This window comes from Rhinatrema bivittatum, chromosome 5 (assembly GCF_901001135.1).
Source record: "Rhinatrema bivittatum chromosome 5, aRhiBiv1.1, whole genome shotgun sequence".
NCBI lineage: Eukaryota > Metazoa > Chordata > Amphibia > Gymnophiona > Rhinatrematidae > Rhinatrema > Rhinatrema bivittatum.
The window spans coordinates 128,098,101-128,122,110 of record NC_042619.1 but is presented as its reverse complement, the minus strand read 5'-3'; the positions used below and the strand labels follow the sequence as shown (position 1 = coordinate 128,122,110).

The following is a 24,010-nucleotide window of genomic DNA, read 5'->3' as shown; positions in this document are numbered from 1 at the left end:
GCATCACATTTAATGCTTCTCCAGGAAGTGTTATTTTATCACAGCAGGCGCTTTCTCATTCGGCTGTGATAAAATTTGCAATATTCATGCATGCATGCAAATTGCATGCAGAGAAGGTCATTGTAATAGGGGAGGCAACCTGTGTGGGGCCATGCATAATATTGCCCGATATCGCTTGATATATGCTGTTTAACATGCATTAGAGCACTATCGTGGCTTGAATCATCACCCAGTAAGTTTTGTATCTGAGGCAGTGGAGAGTAAAGAAACTTGCTACTAAAATCAGTGGGAGAAGTGGGATTTGAGCCCTAGCTTCCCTGGTTCTTAGCCTGCTGCTCTAACCAATGGGCTACTTCTCTATTATCCTTCAGAAGAGTCTCCATTAATTTTCCCACACTGGTCTCCTTATAAGTGTGTAATTTCCAGCCTCCTCCCAATTACTGTTTTTATCAAGAAGGGGTAGCATCCTCCCTTTACTGGGCCTGTGGAATGACTCCAATAATCTATTGAACAGATCCTTCAGCCCCATGGCTTTGTCTACTTAGTCTTTCTAGATGCATACAATTCCTCTCTGTCCTATATGGTACAGCATTTACCGCATTTCTATATGTACTTTCACCAACAATTGGCAATGCTTCTTCAGTCCTTTCTTAAATGAATACTGAACAGAAGCAATTGTTTAGCATTTCTGGTTTTACCTCGTTCCCCTCCACACATTTCTCAGTCTTACAATCCCCACCTCTGCCTTTTCTCCTTTAACTGACATGATGAGTGAAAATACTCTTCACCTTGCTTTTACATCTTTAGGCATCTTTTCTTCTACTCTTGTCTTTGCCATCCTGACTGCTTTCCTTTCCTCTTTCAGCTTTTTGAGGTGTTCTTCCTTCTGCTCCTTGCAATCCCTTGTATATTTTGAATGCTAATCTTTTTATTTTATTTTCAATCACCTCTTTTGAAACCATCTTGTTCGCTTTTTCTTATCATTTACTTATTAACATAAAGATTTGTTGCTGTTTATATAGCTACTCTTAGTTTAGCCTGCTAATCTTCTATGTCACCTACATCCACCTACATACTAGTGAGTTCTTGTGGTGGTTCTCCGTTTTATCAAAATTTATATTTTTTTTAAATCCAGGATTTTCTTTTGTGCATCTCTTCTCTTCTTTGGCTGCTATGTTAAATCATATTTCCTGATCACTGGTACTCAGATGGCTGCCTACATGGACTTTAGAAATTCTTTGTCCTTTCATAAGTACTGGTCTAGTACAGCCTCTTCTCTCATGAGTTTCTTTACTGTTTGTCTCCGGAGAGCTGCCTGAGGGGAGTGCAGAATTTCTTCCTCTAACCCATATTCCATTCCACATCTAGGAGGTTAAAATCTGCTATCAACACTTCCTCCCCTTTAATTCCCACTTCTGGGATGCCTTTGACTCAGATCTCTGTTCATTTCTTCCCTCTGAGTTGCAGATTTGTAAACCACACCAGCATAGATGAACTTGCCATCTCCCCTTTTCCAAGATGGCCCACTATGCCTGTTCATTTTCCTCAGACTCCCTGCATTTCAGTTGCTTTGATAGTATTCAGATTATAGCCCAGTATGGCTTTATACTATTTATGGGGCTCGTTGGACCATATTTTTGTCATAGCAACAATATCTGCCTCCACTATTAGGTATCTGAGAATATTACATAACTCGAAGCCCAGCTAGTGTGCCTGTTTTTCCTTACTATAACGTCAAAATCCATACTTGGTTTTTGCTTTACATGGCTGGAGAACTGAAATTGAGACAAAATACATTTTTCACTGTAAACATAGTATGAGTAAATTTCCAAAATCAGGATTTTGCACTTTAAAATAACTATGAGCCCATCCCATGCAACCAGTTTTCCAATGTGCTGGTAAGTTGTATTACTTTTGTAATAGGAGCTTGAAAAATTGTTTTCTTCTGTCGTTTGCATCTCTGAGTGCTAACAAATAGATGAAAATATTGTCAAGAAAAATTCATTTAAAATCAGATTTCTAATTATTTCAGTTATTTCAGCATAGTGCTTTACTGCCAGTTTTATACCAGGGGAATGAATTCTTGCCCAGAAAGCTTACAGTCTAAGTGGGTAACTGAGGTAGTGTGAGATAAAGTGCATGATTTGCCCAAGGTATTAAATGGTTGGCAGATGCAAAATTAAAACCCTGGTCTGGTTACTAGTTCATTATTCTGACCATTAGTTCGCCTATATCTAATCATTGTTACCATGCTATAATTCATATAGAACATTAAAAAATAATTAATGTCACTGGAAACTGCTTTTTTGACATTTTGCTTTTTTTTTTCTCCTGATTATAAGTTTGGTAGCATAAAAGGAATAATTGTTTAGATGGGCTGAAGTGCACATACTAACACAATATTGGTGCACAAGCATAAAGAAGACTTTATTATTCTGTTCAGTGAAGCATTTTACATTTTCAGAAATCTGTTGAAAATAGGGTACTTTATACTACACTAAAGATTTAGAATTTAGTCAGTATGTTACCAGACTGGAAAATGGCAAATGAAAATTGACAATCACAGTTGGCATAGTACATTTATCAACACAATAATCTTAATTGGAATACTACTTACAGATATATAATTAAGGCTTTTATATAATGTAATTTAAGGCAAATGTATTTTAGTATGATTCTTTGTGCTTCATAATGGTAGTTTCCTTTTATGATGATGTTGCATTTTGGCTGCTGGCTTATGGTTGAGGCTGATGGCAATTAAAGTACTGATGATCACATTGCAGTGGTGAAGAGGAGTTTCTTGTGGGAGTAGCACTGAGAGCAAATATGCAACTCTGATTGTTTCCTGACATTTTATCTTGTAGATTGAAAGCTTGTTAAGAGCAGAATCATTTTACCTGGGTTTTTTTTTCACATTAAAAACAGTATAGTGTTTGCTGGATGACATGAAAAGTCAACTTGGATGACGTACAATTAAGATGTTCTTTACTTATAGCAATCATTTTTAAATAAACCTGCTCCTAACATATCTGTGTTTATTTTAGTCCTTTGTTAAGCAAACATGCAGGGCTAAATCTCCACAATACAGAGCCCAATAATCCCCACCCCCACCCCTACCCCAGCTCAATGCAAATATCTATTTTGTGAAATGCGAAAAAATGCTGAGAGCTGAATTGCTTAAAGATTTTGAGGAACAGAAGTCAAACTTTTTCTAGCTCCCCTTTTTAGGTCTGATTTATATTTCTGTATTGTGCAGATTAGTGTGTACAATTTTTGAAAGAGCCTTCAAAAAAAGTCCTTCTAATAAACCATTTCCACCACTGTGAGTCTGATTAAATCAGGTCATTATTGTGGTGATCCTTATCAGTCCTGGCATTAAACAGATGCATATAAAGCAGTAACATAATATAAATAACTGAAAAATTAGCCTGTGTGAAGATATTTTTGAAAAACAGGAGGTAATGACATAATGATAGTATAGACCTTTTATTCCAAAAGCATGTTCAAATATAATAAATTAAATATACTGGGACATAAGAAAGGAGACACAAGAGTAAGCCTCGAGGAAACAATCATGCCAAGAAAACGATAAACTGACTTTGCAAAATTCTATTAGCATTGTAGCTTTAAGAGTAACAGGTTGCCACCTACTCATTTTCAGAAGCTACGCTTGTACAGAATAATGGTCTTCTTGTGCTGGTGTAACAGAAGTCTTGAATTCATTGGAAATCCATCTAGAATCTTGTGCGTTCTGTGCAAGCTGGCTCTGTCATAATTCTTTCCCTCTTCAATTCACTTAGTACTAAAAGAGCTTGAAGTCTGTTTGGCCAGTATTGGATTACTTGCAGGTATGTGGGCTGCTGCTGTACTGAAGGAAATAAGTAAAGTTATTGAACTTACGTACGCTTTCAGAGCTAGATGAAAACATGTTATATGGTATTTTAGGACCGCATTTCTCCACACCCTCCTTAGTCCTAAATGCATATTTGATTCAGAAAGGAAGTGAGGTGGATGGTTTAAGAGTTGATACTTTTCATTTGGACAAATGAGAAAGAGAGAGGGCTAGAGGGCCACTGATGTACTTTTCTGCCAAGAAACTAGTCACTTTTCATTTCAAGCCTTTCTGTTTTCCCAAATCCTGAAGCTCATTCTTTGTTTACACTTTGTGTACCATTTTGTTGTGCAGTCTGTGGTCTGAGGAACTTTTATTTTATGTTCTGTGTATGCATTACTGGCTGACAGTTTGTGCATTAAGAAGCAGTTAATGACTGGCTGGAGAGAGTTGGAGGCTTGGCCTCTTAACCCAGCAGATCATTAGAAAAAAAGTGGATTGTTATGATTTCTATAATCCATTGTTTTTGCATCTGATTGTATCTGAGAAAAATCTGCTTAGTGCAACATCATGGTCATTTATTGGTTTTTAATGTTCACTGTGGTAATGATAAGAATGCTGAATTTAAGTGCATTTAGTCCATTTCTACATTATTGAAATACAGAGTACAAGAATAAAATGGCAGTTTAATTCAACTTATTTTGGACTGGAAGTATAAAGTTTTACCACATTGACTTGACTTGAAGTCCAGTTACATTACAGAAGACACAGGAGGTTAGTCAAAGATTTGAAAAGCAAGAAGTAGAACATGAAAAGAAAATACTGGTTAAAATAATGGGAGATTTTCTTACCCTTAAATACTCCCTGGACAGATACATTTTAAATGCTACACAGTGATTACTTCAAAATCAGAAGTTTTGTTTGGTTAAACAAAATAATAAAAAGCAATGCGACCAATTTTTTTTTCCATGCATGCAAACAGCAAGGATGAATGTTGTATAAAAACCTTTGATATTCCAGCACTGCAATTGCTACAACATAGAAGTTATTTTTCATACCTTTAAAAACAGTCCTCTGTGTTGTTAAAAAAAAAAAAAAAAGGGGGGGGGGGGAGGGAGGGGGTGTAACTACTTTTCCATACATTTCCTTCATGTAGTGTTCGGTATGCCAAGTACAAAAATAAAAGCATTGGCTTGTGTATTTTTTGTACTTATGTAACCACCATAAATGATCTGTGAATTCTTATTGATAATTTGCATCTAAACCACATCTATTGTCATTAGATACAGGTATTGAATAAATCAGTTGGGTTGTTCAGTATATTCAAGGCAATATTTCAGTAGCTTCTACTGTTATTCTTGTGTGCTGTTTTCACATTAACCATTATATGGATATAAATCATGAGAAATATACATTTAAGATGTTTAAATTCAGTGAAACAGATTTTGTTTGAAACAAGGTATATTTAGAGCCTCCATATGCATGAAGAGATGTTCCACTCTGCTTACTTGAACTGTATGACTGTTGCTCTCACAAGTACATAAAACATTTCAGCTAGATTCTCTGTGAATGACAGGAATAAAAGACTATTTAAGCAATTAGTAGTATTAAACCTTTATTTACAGCGTTGATGCCTTAAAAATCAACAGTTGTCATCCATTTAAAGAACAAGATTGTATGCAGCATGAATAACTCTTGCACGTCATAATAGATAGAATTTACATACCATCAGCTCGCATAAATTCATTAGCATCAGAGCCTTGTGACTGAGTGCTAGTGAGGTGCATTATCTGTAATGTCTTGATGCTGTAGTTTAATGATGTTTACTGATTGTATGCTTTGTTGCTTTTGTCCAGTAATCTGTACCATTATTTAATAAAATGAAGTGCGTCGCTGTGGACAATTGACCCTTTGGAGCAATCCAGACTGGTCAGCAGTCGAAATCCACATTTTAATGCCATCATTATAGCCTCAAACTTGAGAGTTTCCAGGGTGCAGATGAAAGTGTTATCTTCCTTCAAAACAAGTCGTGTGCCATTTTCTGATTTTATTAGATACTTAAATTGAATAACATTTGAGGATATTGAGAACTCTTCTGGAAATCCATCCAGCCTGCTTTTGGAGACTAGGATGATGCGAGATTTGATTTTGGCTATGAAATCAGGAGCATTACAAAAGATTCGAAGACCTTGTGAGCGATCATGATTATCAGTTATTTCCAGAAACGTGGTCTCTCTTGCTGCTTGCTGCTCTTTCTCCCACCGTGCTTTCACTGCATCAGCTAAAGCCTTCAGCTGAAAGAAATCTGCCTCGTGTGCCAAAAGTTGATTTTCTCGAAAACCTTCAGGTAATAAAAGTTCTCCATTTCGTAGGAAGTTGAGAATATGCCTGAACAGGAGTCCATCCCTGTCGATGAAGTAATGTCCATCAGCATCAATTGGGCTGAGAATTTTGCCGTTCACCACTCCTTCAAGGAAGGAATCTGGATACTTGGTCAACGTTTGTTTTTGTGTGATATACAGATATCCGCCAACATTGAGAGTAATCAGGGATGTTTTACAGTTCGTGCTTGTTTCAGTATCTTCAGGATTATTGCATTTCTCCTCCCATTCCTTGCCCTTTTTGTTTGTTCTGCGTTCCATTCTGTGAACCAGGGTGTTGAACAAGACCTGTCAGCAATCTTTTGTTTGGTTTAAAAGAAAAATATTAAAAAAAAAAAAAAAGCGTTATTCAGCTCTGCCACGGAGGTGGAATGGAAACGCTAGCAGCATTGCCTGAACTGTCAGCTCAGTTTTGCAGTAGGTGGCGTATTAGCTATGTAAGCAGTGAGATGATAAGAATACAGCTGGAAAGAAAAATTTGCATTTAACTGTATAAGGGAAAGACACGGGATGCGAAATAGCTTTTCATCTCTTTGTAGTCTTCAGCATGGGCTGTTTAAAAGCTAAGGTTATTTTTGCATTGTTTTCAAAATGAATAGAGCAGCTTAATATTTAGTGTAGTAGAACATTTAGGATTCTGAACTAAGCATTTTCCAATAGACACAAAATGGGAGAAAACCTCTTAAAGGTGATTTTTAAAGTCCTGACGCGCCCATCAGTTGGGGGATGCGTGAATATAGTGGACTGGCAGGTACTAAGTGGATTTTAAAAGCTGCCTGGATACAGGCAGAAATGCCGCTGCTCGCACAAACGAAAAGTTTTCAAAAAGGGGCATTCTGGGATTTTAACCTAAATTTTGCGCATTATCGTTTGCTGTGGTCCCCTGCCATGTAAGTTTACTTCTGCTATTGATGATGTGTAAGTGATAAAACAAAATAATCTAGGCAGATCAGCAGGGTTTTAAAGTTCAGGGCTAACGGGGGGAGGGGGGGGGAGACTATTAAACTAGGGGTGTTTGGGAACAAACTGGCAAAACAGGCAATGGTATTGGTGCACATGCCTTTTAAAATACCTCCATTTAAGTGGTAGAAGTGGCCTTTGCTCACACAGGTGCACCCACTTAAACTCGAGCGCATATGTGCACCCGGACAGGCTATTTTATAACATTCATCCATATACACACACACACGTATGTTATGAAATAGCGGTGTCCCTGGGTGTGGGCCTTTGAACGTGCATACATGTGCACCTGCACGCTGCTTTGAAAGTTACCATCTTAGTATATAGACTCCCCCCTTGATGCACTACTGTACTTATTCGCTTTTTAATGATTAACTGACTCAAGCTGAAAAAAAAGTTGGTTTTTAAATTACCAGTTAAACATCTGAATTAATTTTTTGAAGTGATATATGAAGAGAAAGCTGTTTGTGCTTATCATTAGTATTAAAAAAAAATGTGATGAATGGAAAAGAAGAATGTTTTCGATATTGGTGATTCCTATCAGTTGTCAGCAAATGCATGTTCCAGGATTTAGACACTTATACTTTTCAGTTTGCTGGAAAAGTTTTTTGGGGGTTTTTTTTTTCTGTTTATCAGTTCAGTAATATTTGAATGTCACGTGGCAAAACAATCCCCACTGGCACTAAATAAGTGCCCATTATTCCATGCTCACTGTATTCTACAAACATTTCTGATTCAGTTTTTTACTCTTACATATCTTGGCACTATCTTTTCATTGTTTAAAGGAGCCTATATAGTATTTTGTTGATCTTTTCTTTCAGATACCTCTTTACTTTGGTCTGACCAAACCTATGGCTTAGGTTGTAGTGTTGTGTGCTGCTGCAGAGGGAGGCTAAACGTTTGAATCTCAGGACAGGTCTAGCAGCATTCGGGCATGGTATTTAGGGTTGCCAATGGTCCAGTAATGTGCAGGGTGTCCATTTTCTTCTGTTTTCCTTTTTTTTTTTTTTTGTTAAATCATTGTCCTGGTGGAACTGTGTATGAGGATGCCCTCTGACCCATATTTTCCACCAGGTCCATTTCTGCCTGCCTACCTTCCTTCCTGGGTAGGTAGTGCCTTAGCCCAGTCAGAGCAGGGTTCAATTCAGCTGGAAGCCCAAAAGGGCAGAGAAAGATGCCAGTCAAATCTTTTACTCTACCCCCGAAAGACCCCAGCCCTTCTCATCCCCAGATAAACAAAGTAATACTTTATCACTAGAAAATATATTGTTAAGATATATGTAGATCTTCAGATTATCCATTAAAATCAATATACCCTGAAAAAAACCCCAATCCTGATGTGAAATTTGGAGCTATCAGTCTTAACCAATAACACTTCCCTCCCACTTCTCCCCAATCTTCCCTGCCCTGCAAACCTTTTCTGTAGAAACTTGGGCCAGTCCAAGTCCCAATTGTGAGGGTAGGAGCAGTGTGCCATGAACATGTAAAGGCTGCAGAATGAACTCATGTGCCTCTCCTTCCAGGCCTCACCTTCTGATGGAAGCCAAGAGGAGGCTTGGCCACTGCAAGATCTGAGAGTGGCAGGTACGCTGACCCAGCTCAAGTACTTTTCAGAGTTTAGTAGGTGCCACTGCAATTGAACCTCGGACTAGCCCTAACTTTTACAGAAAAGATCTGTTAGTTGTTGGGGGAGTGCTTTGTCCTGGCCTTTGTGTTAGGGCTATGCAGAGTGGTAGTTAGGGGACAGGAAAAGAGTGCTGGGAGGGCAGAACTGTGGGAGAGAATACATTGTAAATTGGCCTTCTAATTATAAGTGTTTCCAAAATGTGTTAAGTTGACATAACCAAACTTGGAAACCAATAAACTTTAGAGCAATGTAAAAACACCAAAAAACCTCTGATTTTAAGCATCTTAAATGAACACTTAGGGGTAGATTTTTAAAAAATATGCGCACGCGTCCATGTGCGCGTGATTTTAAACATGCGTGCGCCGGTGTGCACATGTTAAAATCGGCAGCGCAAGCAAGGGGGGGTCGGTTTGGTCAACATTCACGTGGCGATGTATCAGGGTCTTGCCCATTTCCTCCTAGTCCGCTCCAATTTAGGAGCAGACTGGGAGGGAACTTTCCTACTCTCTACCCTAACCTCCCTTCCCCTTCCCCTCTCCTCCCCACCCTCTAAAAAAACATTTTTTAATTTTTTTTACCTTTTATTTTTCAAATTATTTCAGATTAGGCCATGAAGTAACTTGTGTGTGCCGGCAGCCAGGACAGCGAGGAATGGCGCTGTCCCGGACCACCCCGCTCCGCCCCTTCACAGAAGCCTGGCTCTTGTGCGCGTAACAGGGGTTACGCATGCGGCTGTGCCTCTTCTAAAATGCGCACAGCGGGGTACATTTTCAAAAACAGCACGCGCGCGCACTTTTGTTCGTGCACCACGCGCGAACAAAAGTACGCTGGATTTTATAAGATACGCGCGTAGCCTATAAAATCCGGGGTCTGCGCGCGCAAGGGGGTGCACATTTGTGCAACCTGCGTGCGCCAAGCCCGGCACGCGCTGCCTGTTCCCTCCGCCTCCCCTCACCTTCCCCTACCTAACCCCCCCCCCCTGGAGGCAGGTGTAAATCTGCGCACGCCAGCGGGCTGCTGGCGTCCCATCACCCGACCTGGGGGCTGGTCCGGAGGCCTCGACCACACCCCCGGGCCAGCGTCATGCCCCCGACACGCCTCCCGCCCTGCCCCGAAATTCGCGCCACCCACCCGACACACCCCCGGCATGCCCCCTTTGCAAATCCCCGGGACTTACGCGTGTCCTGGGGTTGTGCGCGCGCCGCCAAGCCTATGCAAAATAGGCTCGGCGCGTGCAGGGGCCTTTTAAGAGGGTTACATGCATAACTTATGCGCGTAACCCTTTTAAAATCTGGCCCAGCATGCACAAGGCCCAGCTATGTGCGTAACCCCTGTTTTTTTAAAATCCGGCTTTTAATTAGCTAAAAATAAATACTGAAATCTACATTTTTAAACACCTAAATCAAAAGCCCTAGATACATAGTGGTATGTTATAGTCTTCGCATCCTTGTGCATTTTGTCACATTCTGTTGTGACAAATGTATTAAATTTGTTTGTTTCACTAATCTACACAACATATTCTATGCTTTCACGTGACACAACAATTATAGAAATATTCCAAAAGTAAGTATAAAAACCCCCCAAAAAGTATCAATTGCATAAGTTTCATGCCCCTTGACTCAGCACTTGATGGAAGCCCTTTTTGTTGTAATAACCAGGAGTCATTTACGATAAGTGTCTATCAGCTTTGCACAGTGAGATGATATCATTTTTGCTCATTCTTCTTGACAGAAGAGCTGAAGCACATTCAGATTGAGAATTGTATGTGGACTGCAGTCTTTGACTTGCCACAGATTTTCTATTGGATTCAGGTCTAGACTTGGACTGGACCACTCTAGGACATTCACTTTCTTCTAGCCCCTATTTTGATCTTGCTTTGTGCTTAGGATTATTGTCTGCTAAAAGGTGAATCTTCCCCCCCCCAGTCCCAATTTTATGACAGACTAATGTAGGGGTGCTTTGAAAAAGTTTTTCTATGAAGTCGGATTAGTTAAATATAAAATCATTACAACAATAAAATTGCACCAGTCAGACTTGTAAAAAGTATGTAAAAGATCAAAAACTATGTTTCCTAGCATGTAGCAGATGGAGTCAGGACCAATGGGTATAGTGTGCTCCTGATAGCAGTTGGAGACTGAGTCAGATTTCAATCTGACGTCAGCACCAGTACATATACCCGTGCAGGAAGCTCTGCTCTTCAGTATTTTCCGTCTCCATAGCAGTTCAGGACTCTATACACGCTTGTTCAGCGTTAGAGTATTCAAACCAAAGAAAAAAGAAACTTCCAAACAAAGGAGAAATCTTACCTCTCTAGACGAGCCCCGCTCTCCTGCAGTGATACCTAAGGGTCCCTCCCCCAGTTGAGATTTCCTGAGGTGATTTCCAAGATCCCTCAGAGGTAGGCCTCAGTCCGGTAGCCGGTTCCTGGCGTGGACTTAGCCCCCGGCAACGGGAATGGCTGAGAGGCAGTGGGTGCAATACCGAGTGAGGCGGTGAAGGTATTCCCCTCTCCCTGCGCAGCCGGAGACTGCCCGGAACAAAATCGGGAAACACCGAGACAAGTTAAGGTAGAAAACTTTTTCTAAGTCTCTGGTCTCCAAGGCTCGGATAGCCGCACAGAAAGCCTGCTGGCGTCTGTACCATTGGGTTGATCAGCCCAGGCCGAGCTAGACCCCGATCAGATACGAGAGTCCTCACATGTGGAGACCCTCTGAGGTGGTCGACATCTTGCTCGCATGGTTGCCGACGCCATTTTGCCGCTCTGTCCGCCTAACAGAACCGTGCGCACAGGGACGAGCCAGACGCACAAATTACTTGTGCGCACAGTGGCCCGCGTATAGGTGCCGTACTCACAGCTACGCACACAACTGTGCTGGGCGCACAAGTTAAGGCTGGCGCACAGTGGCGCGCGCATCTCAGTAAGCGCGCATCCTGGCCTACACACACATCTTGGGCACACCTGGAGCGCATAACTAAGCCTTCCAGTGTGCACATTAAACGCACAGACCGGGGTTTCAACGACCTATGTGCACAAAACCATGGCACCACTGGCCAAGAAAACCAAGGCACAAGCCCTCTGCCCAGCCTGCCACATAAGAGCGGCGCAGCACAAGGAGGCCACGGCTCTGTGTCTACAGTGCGAGGAGGCCCTGGGAGAACCTGGACAAGGCCCTCCCCAGCTAGTACAGGAATTCGGATCCACCGATAGTACCCCGGACCTCTCTATTCCCAGCACGACCCTCCCCCAAACGGGGTCCCTGGAGAACGCAGCGGTCTTTAATCTAGACCCAGGATCCTTCTCCTGGGCAGAATTCTTTAGGGGTCTACACACCTTTGTCCTCATGCAGCCACCGATGGCACAGACACATCCGCCACCAGAGGATCCTTGCCTTCCAGGGCCCTCCAGGCCTTCCAGTGACGTACTTCCCCCAGCCTTCACCATAGGGGACATAGACACCTCGGACGAGGATCAAGACCCCCTGGAGGAAGGAGAAATACCTCCAGGAATGGAACCTTACCGAACCATGAGGCATTTCTTCTCCAAAGACGAGATACCAGATCTCATGGCTCTCAGCTTGAAGGAGCTCGCCATTCCAGGCACAAGTGCCACAGAGGAACCAAAGACGAACCCTCTCCTTAGAAGGGTTCCATCAGGCCTCCCGCCACTTCCCCTTGCTGCAAGCCGTACAACAGCTGATCAACTTGGAATGGGATGCTCCGGAGGCCAGTTTCAAAGGGGGGCGGGCCCTGGAAGCCCTATATCCACTAGAACCCTTAGCCAAAGATCTACTAGTGTTCCCCAAAGTGGACGCCATGGTCTGCGCGGTCACAAAGCACACTACCATCCCAGGGAATGAAGAAAAGTAGATCTATATACAGACAACAACCAACAAGGTCTGAATTATTTAGTCTGGATAAACAAATAAGCATGGGTATAGCTTGCTTATTGTGGCGGTTACTACCCCTAACTAATTAAGCTAGATATTTCACTTAGAGGCAGTTCCAATACTGCTCTCTACATTAATGGTGGGGGTGGAAGGGAAATAGAATCAAAAGGTTACTAAGAGCCAAGAGTAACAGATAAGAATGAGAAAAAAAAGTGCAAAACTTGCTGGGCAGACTGGATGGGCCGTTTGGTCTTCTTCTGCTGTCATTTCTATGTTTCTAAGTTGAGGGAGGAGCGGCACTCAAGGATGCCCATGACAGATGTCTGGAATCCATCCTTAAACAGTCATTCGTATCAGCTATGTCACTACAGATTGCTGCCTGCTGTGCCGTGTTAACAAGCGCCTGCTTATCCATGACCAGGAACGCCGCCATGCCTGGCGAAGCACTAGATCCAGCGGTATCCTTCCTCATGGATGTGACCTCTGACCTGGTGTGCACTTCAGCCAGGGGCGTCTCATCCATAGTGGCAGCCAGAAGGCAACTCTGGCTTCGAAATTGGTCAGCCAACGCAACTTCCAAGTCGAAACTCATGAGAATGCCCTTTAAAGGAGCCCTCCTGTTCGGGAGCGAACTGGAGAAGTTAGCCAACAAATGGGCAAATCCCCAGTACCTCGATTACCGGAGGTCAAGAACAAAAGAAGCCAATGCCCCTCTCCCCGATTACCCAGGGGCAGAGGATCATAGTGCTTCAGACCCTACAAGAGGACATACCAAGCCCCTCGCCCCACAGGCAGGGGCCAGTCCTTTCATAACAAACACAGCAACAGGCGAGCCGGCTCTGGCCGTACCCCACAATGAGAATCAGCTGACCCATCCACAGGAAGAAGCCGTAGCGGGCAGACTTGCCCTATTCCACCAAAGATGGGTCAAGATAACAGTGGACAAGTGGGTCCTAACCATCATTCAAGAGGGATACTATCTGGACTTCCACAACATCTCTCCGGACAAGTTCGTGAAATCTCCTTGTCATGCACCCTCCAAGAGGATGGCAGTGGAAAACACACTGGCCAAATTGCTCACCCTAAATGCCATAACACCGGTACCCACGCAACAACAAAATACTGGGCACTATTCCATCTATTTTATCGTCCCCAAGAAAGAGGGAATGTTCCGGCCCATCCTGGACCTCAAGTCGGTCAACCACTACCTGAGGGTACCACACTTCTGCATGGAAACCCTGCGCTCGGTCATAAGGGCGATACAGCCGGGAGAATTCCTTATATCCCTGGACCTGTCAGAAGCCTACCTGCACATTCCAGTCCATCACGAGCATCAGCGCTTTCTACGCTTCATGATCCTGGACCACCACTACCAGTTCCAGGCGCTACCCTTCGGGCTAGCCACAGCCCCCCGCATGTTCACCAAAAGCATGGTGGTAATGGCGGCGACACTGAGGAAAGAAGGAATCCTCATACATCCATATCTGGACAATTGGCTGATCAGGGCAAAATCTCCAGACGAAAATCACCAGGTGACCACCAGAGTCAAGACTCTACTGGAGAGCCTCGGGTGGGTCGTCAACACAAACGAGCTGTCTGCAGCCCTCCCAATCTCTAGAATACCTGGGAGTCTAGTTCGACACCAAACAAGACAAGGTCGTTCTTCCCCCTACAAGGAGAAGAAAACTGATGAACCAATTGCTAAACCTGCTAGATGGTCCCTACCCCAAAGTATGGGACTACCTCCAAGTCCTCGGCCTCATGACATCAACCCTGGAAGTGATCCCGTGGTCAAGAGCCCACATGCGACTGCTACAGCACTCCCTACTGTCACGATGGAACCCAATATCCCTGGACTACTCCATTCGCCTCCAGCTCCCGGAGGAAGTGCGGAACCAGCTCCAATGGTGGCTACAAGAAGACCATCTAAGCTAGGGAATAAGGCTGTCTCCACCAACCTGGGTCTTGTTCACAATGGATGCGAGCCTACGAGGGTGGGGAGCCCACTGTCATGAACTGACGGCCCAGGGACAATGGAACAAAGAAGAGTCGAGGTGGAACATCAACCGACTGGAAGCCCGGACAGTCAGACTAGCCTGTCTACGGTTCCGTCACAGACTCCAGGGCAAATCTGTCAGCCATGTCGGACAACGCCACAACAGTTGCCTACATCAACCGCCAGGGAGGAACCAGAAGCCAACAAGTGTCCCTGGAAATAGATTCTGTAATGGCATGGGCGGAAGCAAACCTACAAGGGATCTCAACTGCCCACATCATGGGAAAAGACAACTTTGCTGCGGCCTACCTCAGCAGAGAGATTCTAGACCCAGGGGAATTGTTGCTGTCGTCCACAGCCATCCAGTTGATAGTAAACCGCTGGGGAACCCCAGCCATGGATCTCCTGGCAACCCAGTCCAACGCCCAAGTCCCCAACTTCTTCAGTCGCAGATGAGAATCACAGTCCCAAGGGATCGATGCCCTCGTCCAGACCTAGCCACAAGAAGACCTGCTATACGCCTTTCCCCCGTGGCCCCTACTGGGCAGGATCATCTGCAAGATAGAACACCACAGGGGGATAGTACATCTGGTGGCCCCGGGCTGGCTAAGAAGGCCGTGGTATGCAGACATGCAAAGACTCTTGATAGGGAGCCTTCCCCCCCTACCCCCACACAGGGATCTGCTCCAGCAAGGCTCGATCCTTCCCGAAGACCCAACTCGATTCTCTCTTATGGTCTGGCCATAGAGAGAACGTGCCTGAAGAAGAGCGGATACTCAAGGGCGGTGATTCACACCTTGCTCCGAGCACATAAGTTCTCCACATCGCTAACCTACATACTAATACGGAGAATATTCGAAGCCTGGTGCAAAGACCACGACATCCTTCCGCGGACAGCCAAAATTCTCACGATCCTAGAATTCCTGCAGGACGGCTTACAGAAGGGGTTGTCCCTCAACTCCATCAAGGTTCAGGTGGCAGCGTTGGCATGCTTCGGAACCAAAGTGGAAGGCATTTGCCTAACATCTCATTCGGATGTCTCCCGCCTCCTGAGAGGGATCAAGCAGATCCGTCCACCCTTAAAGTGGCCGGTACCCCTATGGAACCTCAATCTAGTACTAAACTTCCCAGCGGGAGCCTCCTTCACACCTATCTGTGTGATGCTTTGCAACAGTGGGGACAGATAGGCTCGTGTCTCTACGACTACTAACCTTGAAGACTGCATTTCTAGTGGCAATATGTTCGGCCCATCACATCTCCGAACTTCAAGCACTATCCTGTCAGGAACCCTTTCTCAGGTTCACTACGCACTGTCCCCTCCTTCCTTCCAAAGGTGGTTTCTCACTTCCATCTAAACCAAACCATCTCGCTGCTATCTCCAGAGGAGCACAAGGGCTCAGAAGAATCTTGCCGACTTCGCCATCTTAACGTCTGCAGACTCCTAGTTCGATACCTGGAAAGGTCGGAACCCGTACGAAAGACGGACCACCTATTCGTCCTTCACAGCGGGAAGAAACAAGGAGAAGCGGCCTCGTGGGCAACCATAGCCCGCTAGATCAAAGAAGTAATCAGGGCGGCCTAAGTAGAGGCAGGCAAGCCTCCACCTCTACAAGTCAAGGCCCATTCCACTAGAGCCCAGGCAGTGTCCTGGGCGGAAACAAAGATGCTGTCACCCACCGAGATCTGTCAGGCGGCGACATGGTCCTCCATTCACACCTTCGCTAGGTTCTACCACCTGGATGTTCAAGCTCGGGAGGACACAGCATTCGCAAGGGCAGTACTAAGTGGGCCACAGGCAGCCTCCCACCGGGTTCGGGAGTAGTTTTTGTACATCCCATTGGTCCTGAATCCATCTGCTGCATGCTAGGAAATGGAGAAATTACTTGCCTGATAATTTCGTCTTACTTAGTGTAGACAGATGGATTCAGTATCTCGCCCACGGCTGCCGCTATGCACAAAAACTTCGGGTGTCAATTCCCGAGAGCAAGACAAACACGGGTAAGCCACACTTCCCTTCAGCTATGACAGCCATAGTTACCGGGTGTCGGCGTTCTTCGGTTGAGGGCACTGGCGGTCTCCAGTTATAGTCCACATCAATTCAAGTTGATCACGTTTCTCAAGTTATTCAAGTTAAACAAAGTTAACCAAGATAATGAAATTATCCAGACATACATATATCCACAATTGCTTTTCGAGGAGAATACTGAAGAGCAGAGCTTCCTGCAGGGGTATATGTACTGGTGCTGACATCAGATTGAAATCTGACTCCGTCTCCAACTGCTATCAGGAGCACACTATACCCATTGGTCCTGAATCCATCTGTCTACACTAAGGAAAACAAAATTATCAGGTAAGTAATTTCTCCATTAAGGTTCAACACTGAGTTTTGCTTTTGTTTTCTGGGCTCAATATACAAGAAATCACCTGACTTACAAGAATTCATTAGTATATATGAGATAAAATTATAATGCAAACCAATTAGGAAAATGTTATGCAATCAAACTAACTCATTGTTTTGTAAATTAGAGGTGGTGACCTATTTAACTTACTGTACTCTGTGAGACTGCTCCTGAATTACCTTTGCTGGTAATTTCAATCTCCTGGCATAATTCATTTATCTCAATAAAGATCTATCTCTTTTAGCTGCCGGTGTTAAGTGTATATTTATAGCCTATAACACCGAAACAGGTTTTCCTCCAAGATCTGCCTGTACCTTGTACCATATTTGTTTCCCTTGATCTTCACAAGCCTATCTGTCCCCACTGTTGCAAAGCATCCCCCCAACATAATGCTGCTTCTACCATGTAAGGATGGTGTTAATAGAGGGATATGCTGTGTTTATTTTTTGCCACACACATTACTTAGCATTGAAACTAAATGTTCTACATTGGTCTCATCAGATCACAAAATCATCTCCCATGTGTGCAGTCTCCTGAAGTGTTCCTTTCCAAATGCTAGGTGGCACTTCATATGGCTTTTCTTTAGCAGTGGCTTCTTTCTTGCCAGACTCCCATACAGTTCTTTTTAAAGTAATCTTAGGCCTCACAGTGATCTTCCACAACAATTTTCTTACCCCACAGCTACTGACTTAGCAGGGACAACCTGATCACGACAGTGTCTTGGTGGCACTAAACTATTTTTGCTTTACAATGATGAGCCTGACAGTGCTTCCAAGGGATATTCATAAACACTGAAGTGTTCTTATTGCCTTCCCCCAATCTGTACCTTTTGAATAATGTTATTCTATAGTTCTTTTGGTAACTCCTTGTTAAGCATATTTTGAGCTTTGCTTCAAATCCACGTCATACAACAGAAACAGCTTGATTTTTCATCCAGGATTATTTGAATCAACTCAGCTACTGTGACTGGATACAGGTGGGCTCTATTTAACTACTTATCTACCTTGTTAAGGCAGTTTGGGGAACTGGAGTTAATTTGGCTTTGCTTTGACACAGGGTGTGAAGATTTATGCAATCAGTCCTTTTTTTTTTTTTTTTTTTTTTTTTTTTTAATTCTTTTGGAATATTTCTATAATTGTTCTTTCATGATGAAAGTGTAGGGTATGTTGTGTAGATCAGTGAAACAAACTTCTACTTTAATGCATTTTGATTTATACTTTTTAGATAGAATGTGAAAAATGTATAAGGTGAGAAGATGTTTACCAAGGCATTGTATGGCCTGGCTGAGAATCTAAAAAAGGTATACTCGTTAGTAATTACCTTGCAACATCCTCTGTAGTAAAACCACTTGTTATATAGTACAACGTCGTAAATAGCTTGTACAAATAATTCTATTGATTCACTAGAATATCTGTACACACACAAGTTGTTACACTTGGCGGTCCATGGGCTGCTCCCTTGAACCTTCACCCTCCCGGCTGAGGATTCCCTGCTGGCTCCCGAGACGGTGCAATTCCTCCTGGCCTCCTCGCAGCAGGCCACCACCTTTCAACACTGCGAGATGTCATCAATGCTCCATGTGGCAGGACGCAGTCGATTCCAGCCAGCCCACTCCTCCTAAGGTGCGTACGCACCTGACATCACCTTACTTTAAAGGTCCTATGGCGGGAAAAGCCTCAAGATGCCTCCTGTTGACCTCACTTGCTTAGGCCTATAAAAGGCCCTTGCTGACACTCCTTCAACGCCTTAGCAACAGGTCCACCTACTCCAGAAGTAGAACATATTGCTTCCATCGTCCTTGTCTTCAGTTCTTCAATCTAGCCTATCTTTTGTTTGCTTGTCTCCAGCCTTGTCCCTGCTGTGCTTGCACTGACCTTTCTGCTCTGCCTATCCGTCTCATGTTTTCTCCTTTGGACAGATACCTGGTAATGAATGACCTTAGCCTGTTTTCAGATACGCCAGACTGCTGCCTGCCTCTGACCACTGCCTGTTCATGGATATGCCTTACCGTCACCTACCTATGAGCCAAGGACTACCTATCTACCATCAGTAGCAGGGCTGGTGGTAGCTTTATTTTGCTGTCGTGTGCAAAAAATTACTGGCCCCCTCCCCTCATTCCAATTCATTTGGTGTTTATCCTGGGCCCAACAAATAAAGCCCAGCTCTGTCCTGCAATCTATATTTTTAAAAACTGACATGCCCTCCCACTCCAGAACCCATGAATAGGGAAAAAGGGTATGAGGTACCCTAGGCAAACCTTACAGCTTTGCACATTTGCCACCTCCCTATACACACAAATTATGCATTTATAACAAATTTTACATGAAAACTTTCAAAAGTAAAGTCTTCTGAGGCAATAACACTTACAATATGCATATTATATTTACTTGCACTCCTGTGGTGCGAACCACAAAACTCTGCAAAAAAAAGATACTTGGAACTCCTATTGAATTAGACTTTTTGTAATGCGTATTGGGCAAGAGCTTAGCCCTCAGAAAGCCATGAATAAACAGAATTACCATTACAATATAGTAAACCTCCCATACAAAAACAACCCTAACAATCTTATCAATGAAAAGGCAACACCTCACATATTACACCAGGCCCTAGAACACCAATAAAACTCTTATTAGGAGACCAGGATGCTAAAGATCCCTACCCAGAAATTACGTGCCATGCAAAATACCTCACCTAAATACCTCATCTCGGTCACAAATGCATAAAACAGACAGACCCTTGTCAAATACAGAATAAAGAGATCTGAAAAGTATAAACGGAAACATGCTGAAAAGAACTGAACTTGAACCAACAACAAGCCAACCTCTATATGCAGAGCAACAATGGAAAAACAGAAACATTACTATTCTTCATAAAACATTAAATAATAAAATTAAGAAATCTAAAACATCAAGCATAATAGTAAAATCATATCCATAAAAAATAAATATTTCAAGCCAGTTAATGAATGGAATATCCAAAATTTTGCAAACGTCAATAAAATATTTCAAAACATCTGATGAATAAAAAAAATCCAATAATTAAAAAAATGTTCTATTTCCCCCACAAAAAAATAAATAAATATTTAGAAAGAGCAGAATCATCAAATTACACCCAATAATTAGAACTAATAAGGATTAAAAAAAATCTTCTGCTCTCCCTACCTGTGATTTTCTGATTTCCAGTCACCCTGAGATTGTCGTGGATTGGAGGAGGTAGGACGCAGAAATGTTTTTTTTTTCTCTCATACACACATGCACAATAACACATTCATTCTCTCACACACTCCCTCTCTCTAACATACACAGGCTCCCTCTCCGTCACAGATACATTATGTGTGTGTGTATGTGTACGCGCCTGTGAGGACCTATATGTGACACACGGGCTCTCACATACATACACAAGCACACTGGCTCTCACCCAGACACACTCACACATACACACATGGCCTGTTGTCTTCGGACCATGGTAGGAAGAGCTCCACCACGGTCCCCCAGGTTTCTTGTTGTCTTTGGGCTGTGGTGGGATGAGCTCCACCATGGCCCTGAGGGTCTTCTGTTATCTTCAGGCTGTGGTAGGATGAACTCCACCACAGCCTACTGACTTCCTGCTTTGCGGGGGGGGGGGGGGGGAGGGAGGAGTGGAAGCTGGATGTGGGTGCGCGCACAACCGAAGACCTGGGATTCTCGCTTTCTTTGGATGCTTGCGAGTTAGGCTCCACCAGCAGCCCTGCAGCCTCTCTTGGTACCGCCAACCCACCGCCACCCCCCCCCCCACCCGTGTTTCTGCCCTGTGCAACTGCACAATTTGCACACCTGATTGCGCTGGGCCTGATCAGCAGAGATCCTACCTAAGACCTGCTGGCCATGGCACCAAAGACTCAACTCGAGAGAAATGAGGGCAGGTATAGGTGAAGGTCCCACTGGGTCTCTGTTTCACCTGGATCTGCCTGCTGATGGTAGGAACCTGCAGGGTTCATCCCTGCAGTTTGCGCAAATCCTGTCTCAGCCTATGGATCCACAGATGCAACAGGTTGATGAGGCCATGGATCTGTTGGACCTGACATCCTTGCAGGCCATCCTGGGTCTAACCCACAGGCTGCATGATCAGCAAAGAACTCTGGAACTCCTGGCCGCCTCCATGGACCAGCTGTCCACTCACCTGGACACACTGACTATCTCTGTGGTATCACCTCCACCTGCACTGGTACTACTGCCATCCTATATCACAGTTACTCACGAAGCTGGACCTTAGGGGTGCATATAACCTTATTTGTATCAAGGCTGGTGACAAGTTGAAAATGGCATTTAACATTCGTGATGGACACTGAGTATTTAGTTATGCCTTTTGAGCTTTGCAATGCTCCAGCAGTTTTCCAAAAAAATGGTTGATATTTTTCGCGACCTACTCTACACCTCTGTAGTTGTGTATTTAGATGACATATCAGTCTTTTCTCAAACACTGAGTGCCCACATCGGGATGTCTGCACTGTCCTGCAACATCTGCAAGAGAACAGTGTCTACGGCAAATTGGAAAAATGTCTCTTTGAACAAGAGGAACTCCCCTTCCTGGGATATATAGTTTCTCTTGACGGATTTTGCATGGACCCTGCCAAGGTAAAGACCATCAGGGACTGGCCCCATCCCGTGTGGGGCTTCGGGCTCTACAAAGATTCTTGGGATTTGTTAATTATTATCATTAGTTTATCCCAAACTACTAGTCTGTGGCAGCCACCCCTTACTGCCCTTACCCACAAGGTGCCAACACCAAAGACTGGGTACCTAAGACTATAGAGGCATTTCAGGAGTTAAAGAACATCTTTGTGGATGGGCCCTGTCTGCATCGCCCAGATCCTATTCTACCCTTCGTCTCAGAAGTAGATGCCTCTACTCTGGGTGTAAGGGCCATCCTGAGCCAAAACACTCCAGAAGGAGTACTTCATCTATGTTCCTTCTTCTTAAAGACGTTCTCCTCAGCTGAGCATAATTACAGCATTGGAGATCGAGAAATTTTGGCTGTTAAATCAGCCCTCAAGGAATGGCGCCACCTACTTTGGAGCCCAACACCGTGTTACAATATATACAGATCACAAGAACCTCAAACATCTACATCAAGCTCAACAGCTAAAAACAAGACAGGCTCATTGGTCATTGTTCTTTGCTCACTTCGACTTTGAATTGTGATTTCACCCAGCACTCAAGAATCAATTAGCAGATGCCTCTCTCTCGCCATCCTTCCAAACAGAGGATGTTCTAGAACCTAAGAGACACATCATTGATCCCGCTAAGATACACCTGGCTATCATGGTAACTGTCCCTCAAGAGAAGATGTCATATTTTTCAGACTACATGTGAAGGTGTTGAAATGGGTTCATGACTCCCATGTCGCAGGTCACCCTGGGCGGGTACGAACTCTTGAATTGCTTCAATGACACTATTGCTGTCCCCAAATGAAGAAAACAATCATTGTGCATAACCTCCAAAACTTTGGAAATACTATCATAAAAAAATGGAGGTAATTCAATAACCATCAAAACCATGTCTAAATCCAATTGAATCTAATACTTTATTATCCAATTACACTGGACCTATGTGAAACATGATCATTAAAAATCACCCCATACAAACTACTCTTCACACACCATTCATACCCATACCACATTTACATGCTTTACTCTGTCATATTACTCTCATTCACACTAAAACATACAAATATAAAAACATTAACATGCTCAAATTTGACAATAATTACATTGCCTTATAACATTCACTTGTTTCCTTATGTATTGCTAAACAAATACAATGAATCAGTATACTTTACAACCAAACATTCCCTTATTTTAAGTCCGACGAGAGCCTCGTTTTCCCCTGTATTCCAGGGCTTCTTCAGGGACTTCTCTTGCAAAGAAAAATTTTTTGACATACTGATTCACGTATCCATAGGTCCTGCTTTCACATTCATATCGGCTTTACCCATACTTCCTTCATCCAGATCATTTAAACCAAGCTGCACGTTTCACATACTGCATCTTCGTGCTTTGTGGCGTAGCTTCAATTGCCTACTGCTACCCGTTCACAGCATTCCCCAATTTGTTATATTCCATAAATTTTATCAATTTTCACTAAGTTGTTCACCATTATTCAAAAAAAACCCGTTGTCATCAAAACGCTGTATTTCTCTGCACTGCTATACCTCCTTTTTTTTATGATAGGCCTTAATGTCTTTCTTCATTTGGGAAATACTATGTTGGCTCGTGCCCCACTTGCGCACAGCAAAGAAACGCTGCATGGCTGACCCTGGGGGCTGTTACAGCTATTGCCAGCCCCCAGGGAACCCTGGACCCACCTAACAATGGACTTTATCATGGACCTCCCTATCTCAAATGGCACTACTGTGATTGGATGATGATAGATCGATTCTCTAAGATGGCACACTTCATCTCACTACCAGGCCTCCCTTCCGCACCAGAATTGGCACGCCTCTTCACTCTCCATGTCTTTTATCTGTATGGCTTGCCAAAGCACATATTGTCAGATAGAGGAGTGCAATCCACCACATGATACTGGCGCTCTCTCTCTAAGAGGTTTTGCATTACACTAGACTACACTACCGCTTATCACCCACAAGAGAATGGACAAGCAGAGCACATGAATCGTACTCTCAAAACCTTCCTCCACTCATGTCAATGAGCGCCAGGACAACTGGGTCACTTTTTTACTCTGTGCCTAGTTTTCTCATAACACCTATGTCAACACAGCTACTGGATTTTCTCCCTTCCAACTAGTCTATGGGAAACAACCGCTGCCTCCTAAGCCACTACCCGTGGCAGTACCTTCACCAGTGATTCAACTCTCCGCCCAGGAATTGCATGAACTATGGGAACGGACCAATCACCTAATTCAGAAAGCCAGTGACAGAGCCAAGAAAACTG

At 43.6% G+C, this 24,010-nt stretch overlaps 2 protein-coding genes across 2 annotated transcripts in view; one reads left to right on the top strand and one right to left on the bottom strand.

Moving 5' to 3' along the window:
- The window catches only part of GTF2F2 (general transcription factor IIF subunit 2), a 423,749-nt gene that overhangs the window by 184,994 nt on the left and 214,745 nt on the right, over positions 1 to 24,010 (top strand). The gene's annotated exons all lie outside the window — the stretch shown is intronic.
- KCTD4 (potassium channel tetramerization domain containing 4) lies at positions 5,278 to 6,541 on the bottom strand. Its single transcript, XM_029602906.1, has one exon. It carries the CDS (start codon positions 6,472 to 6,474, stop codon positions 5,701 to 5,703), a length of 774 nt encoding a protein of 257 aa, XP_029458766.1. The 5' UTR covers positions 6,475 to 6,541; the 3' UTR covers positions 5,278 to 5,700.

Excerpts from the sequence above, each read along its gene's own strand:
- KCTD4 (XM_029602906.1), bottom strand. The coding sequence starts at position 6,474 with ATGGAACGCAGAACAAACAAAAAGGGCAAGGAATGGGAGGAGAAATGC.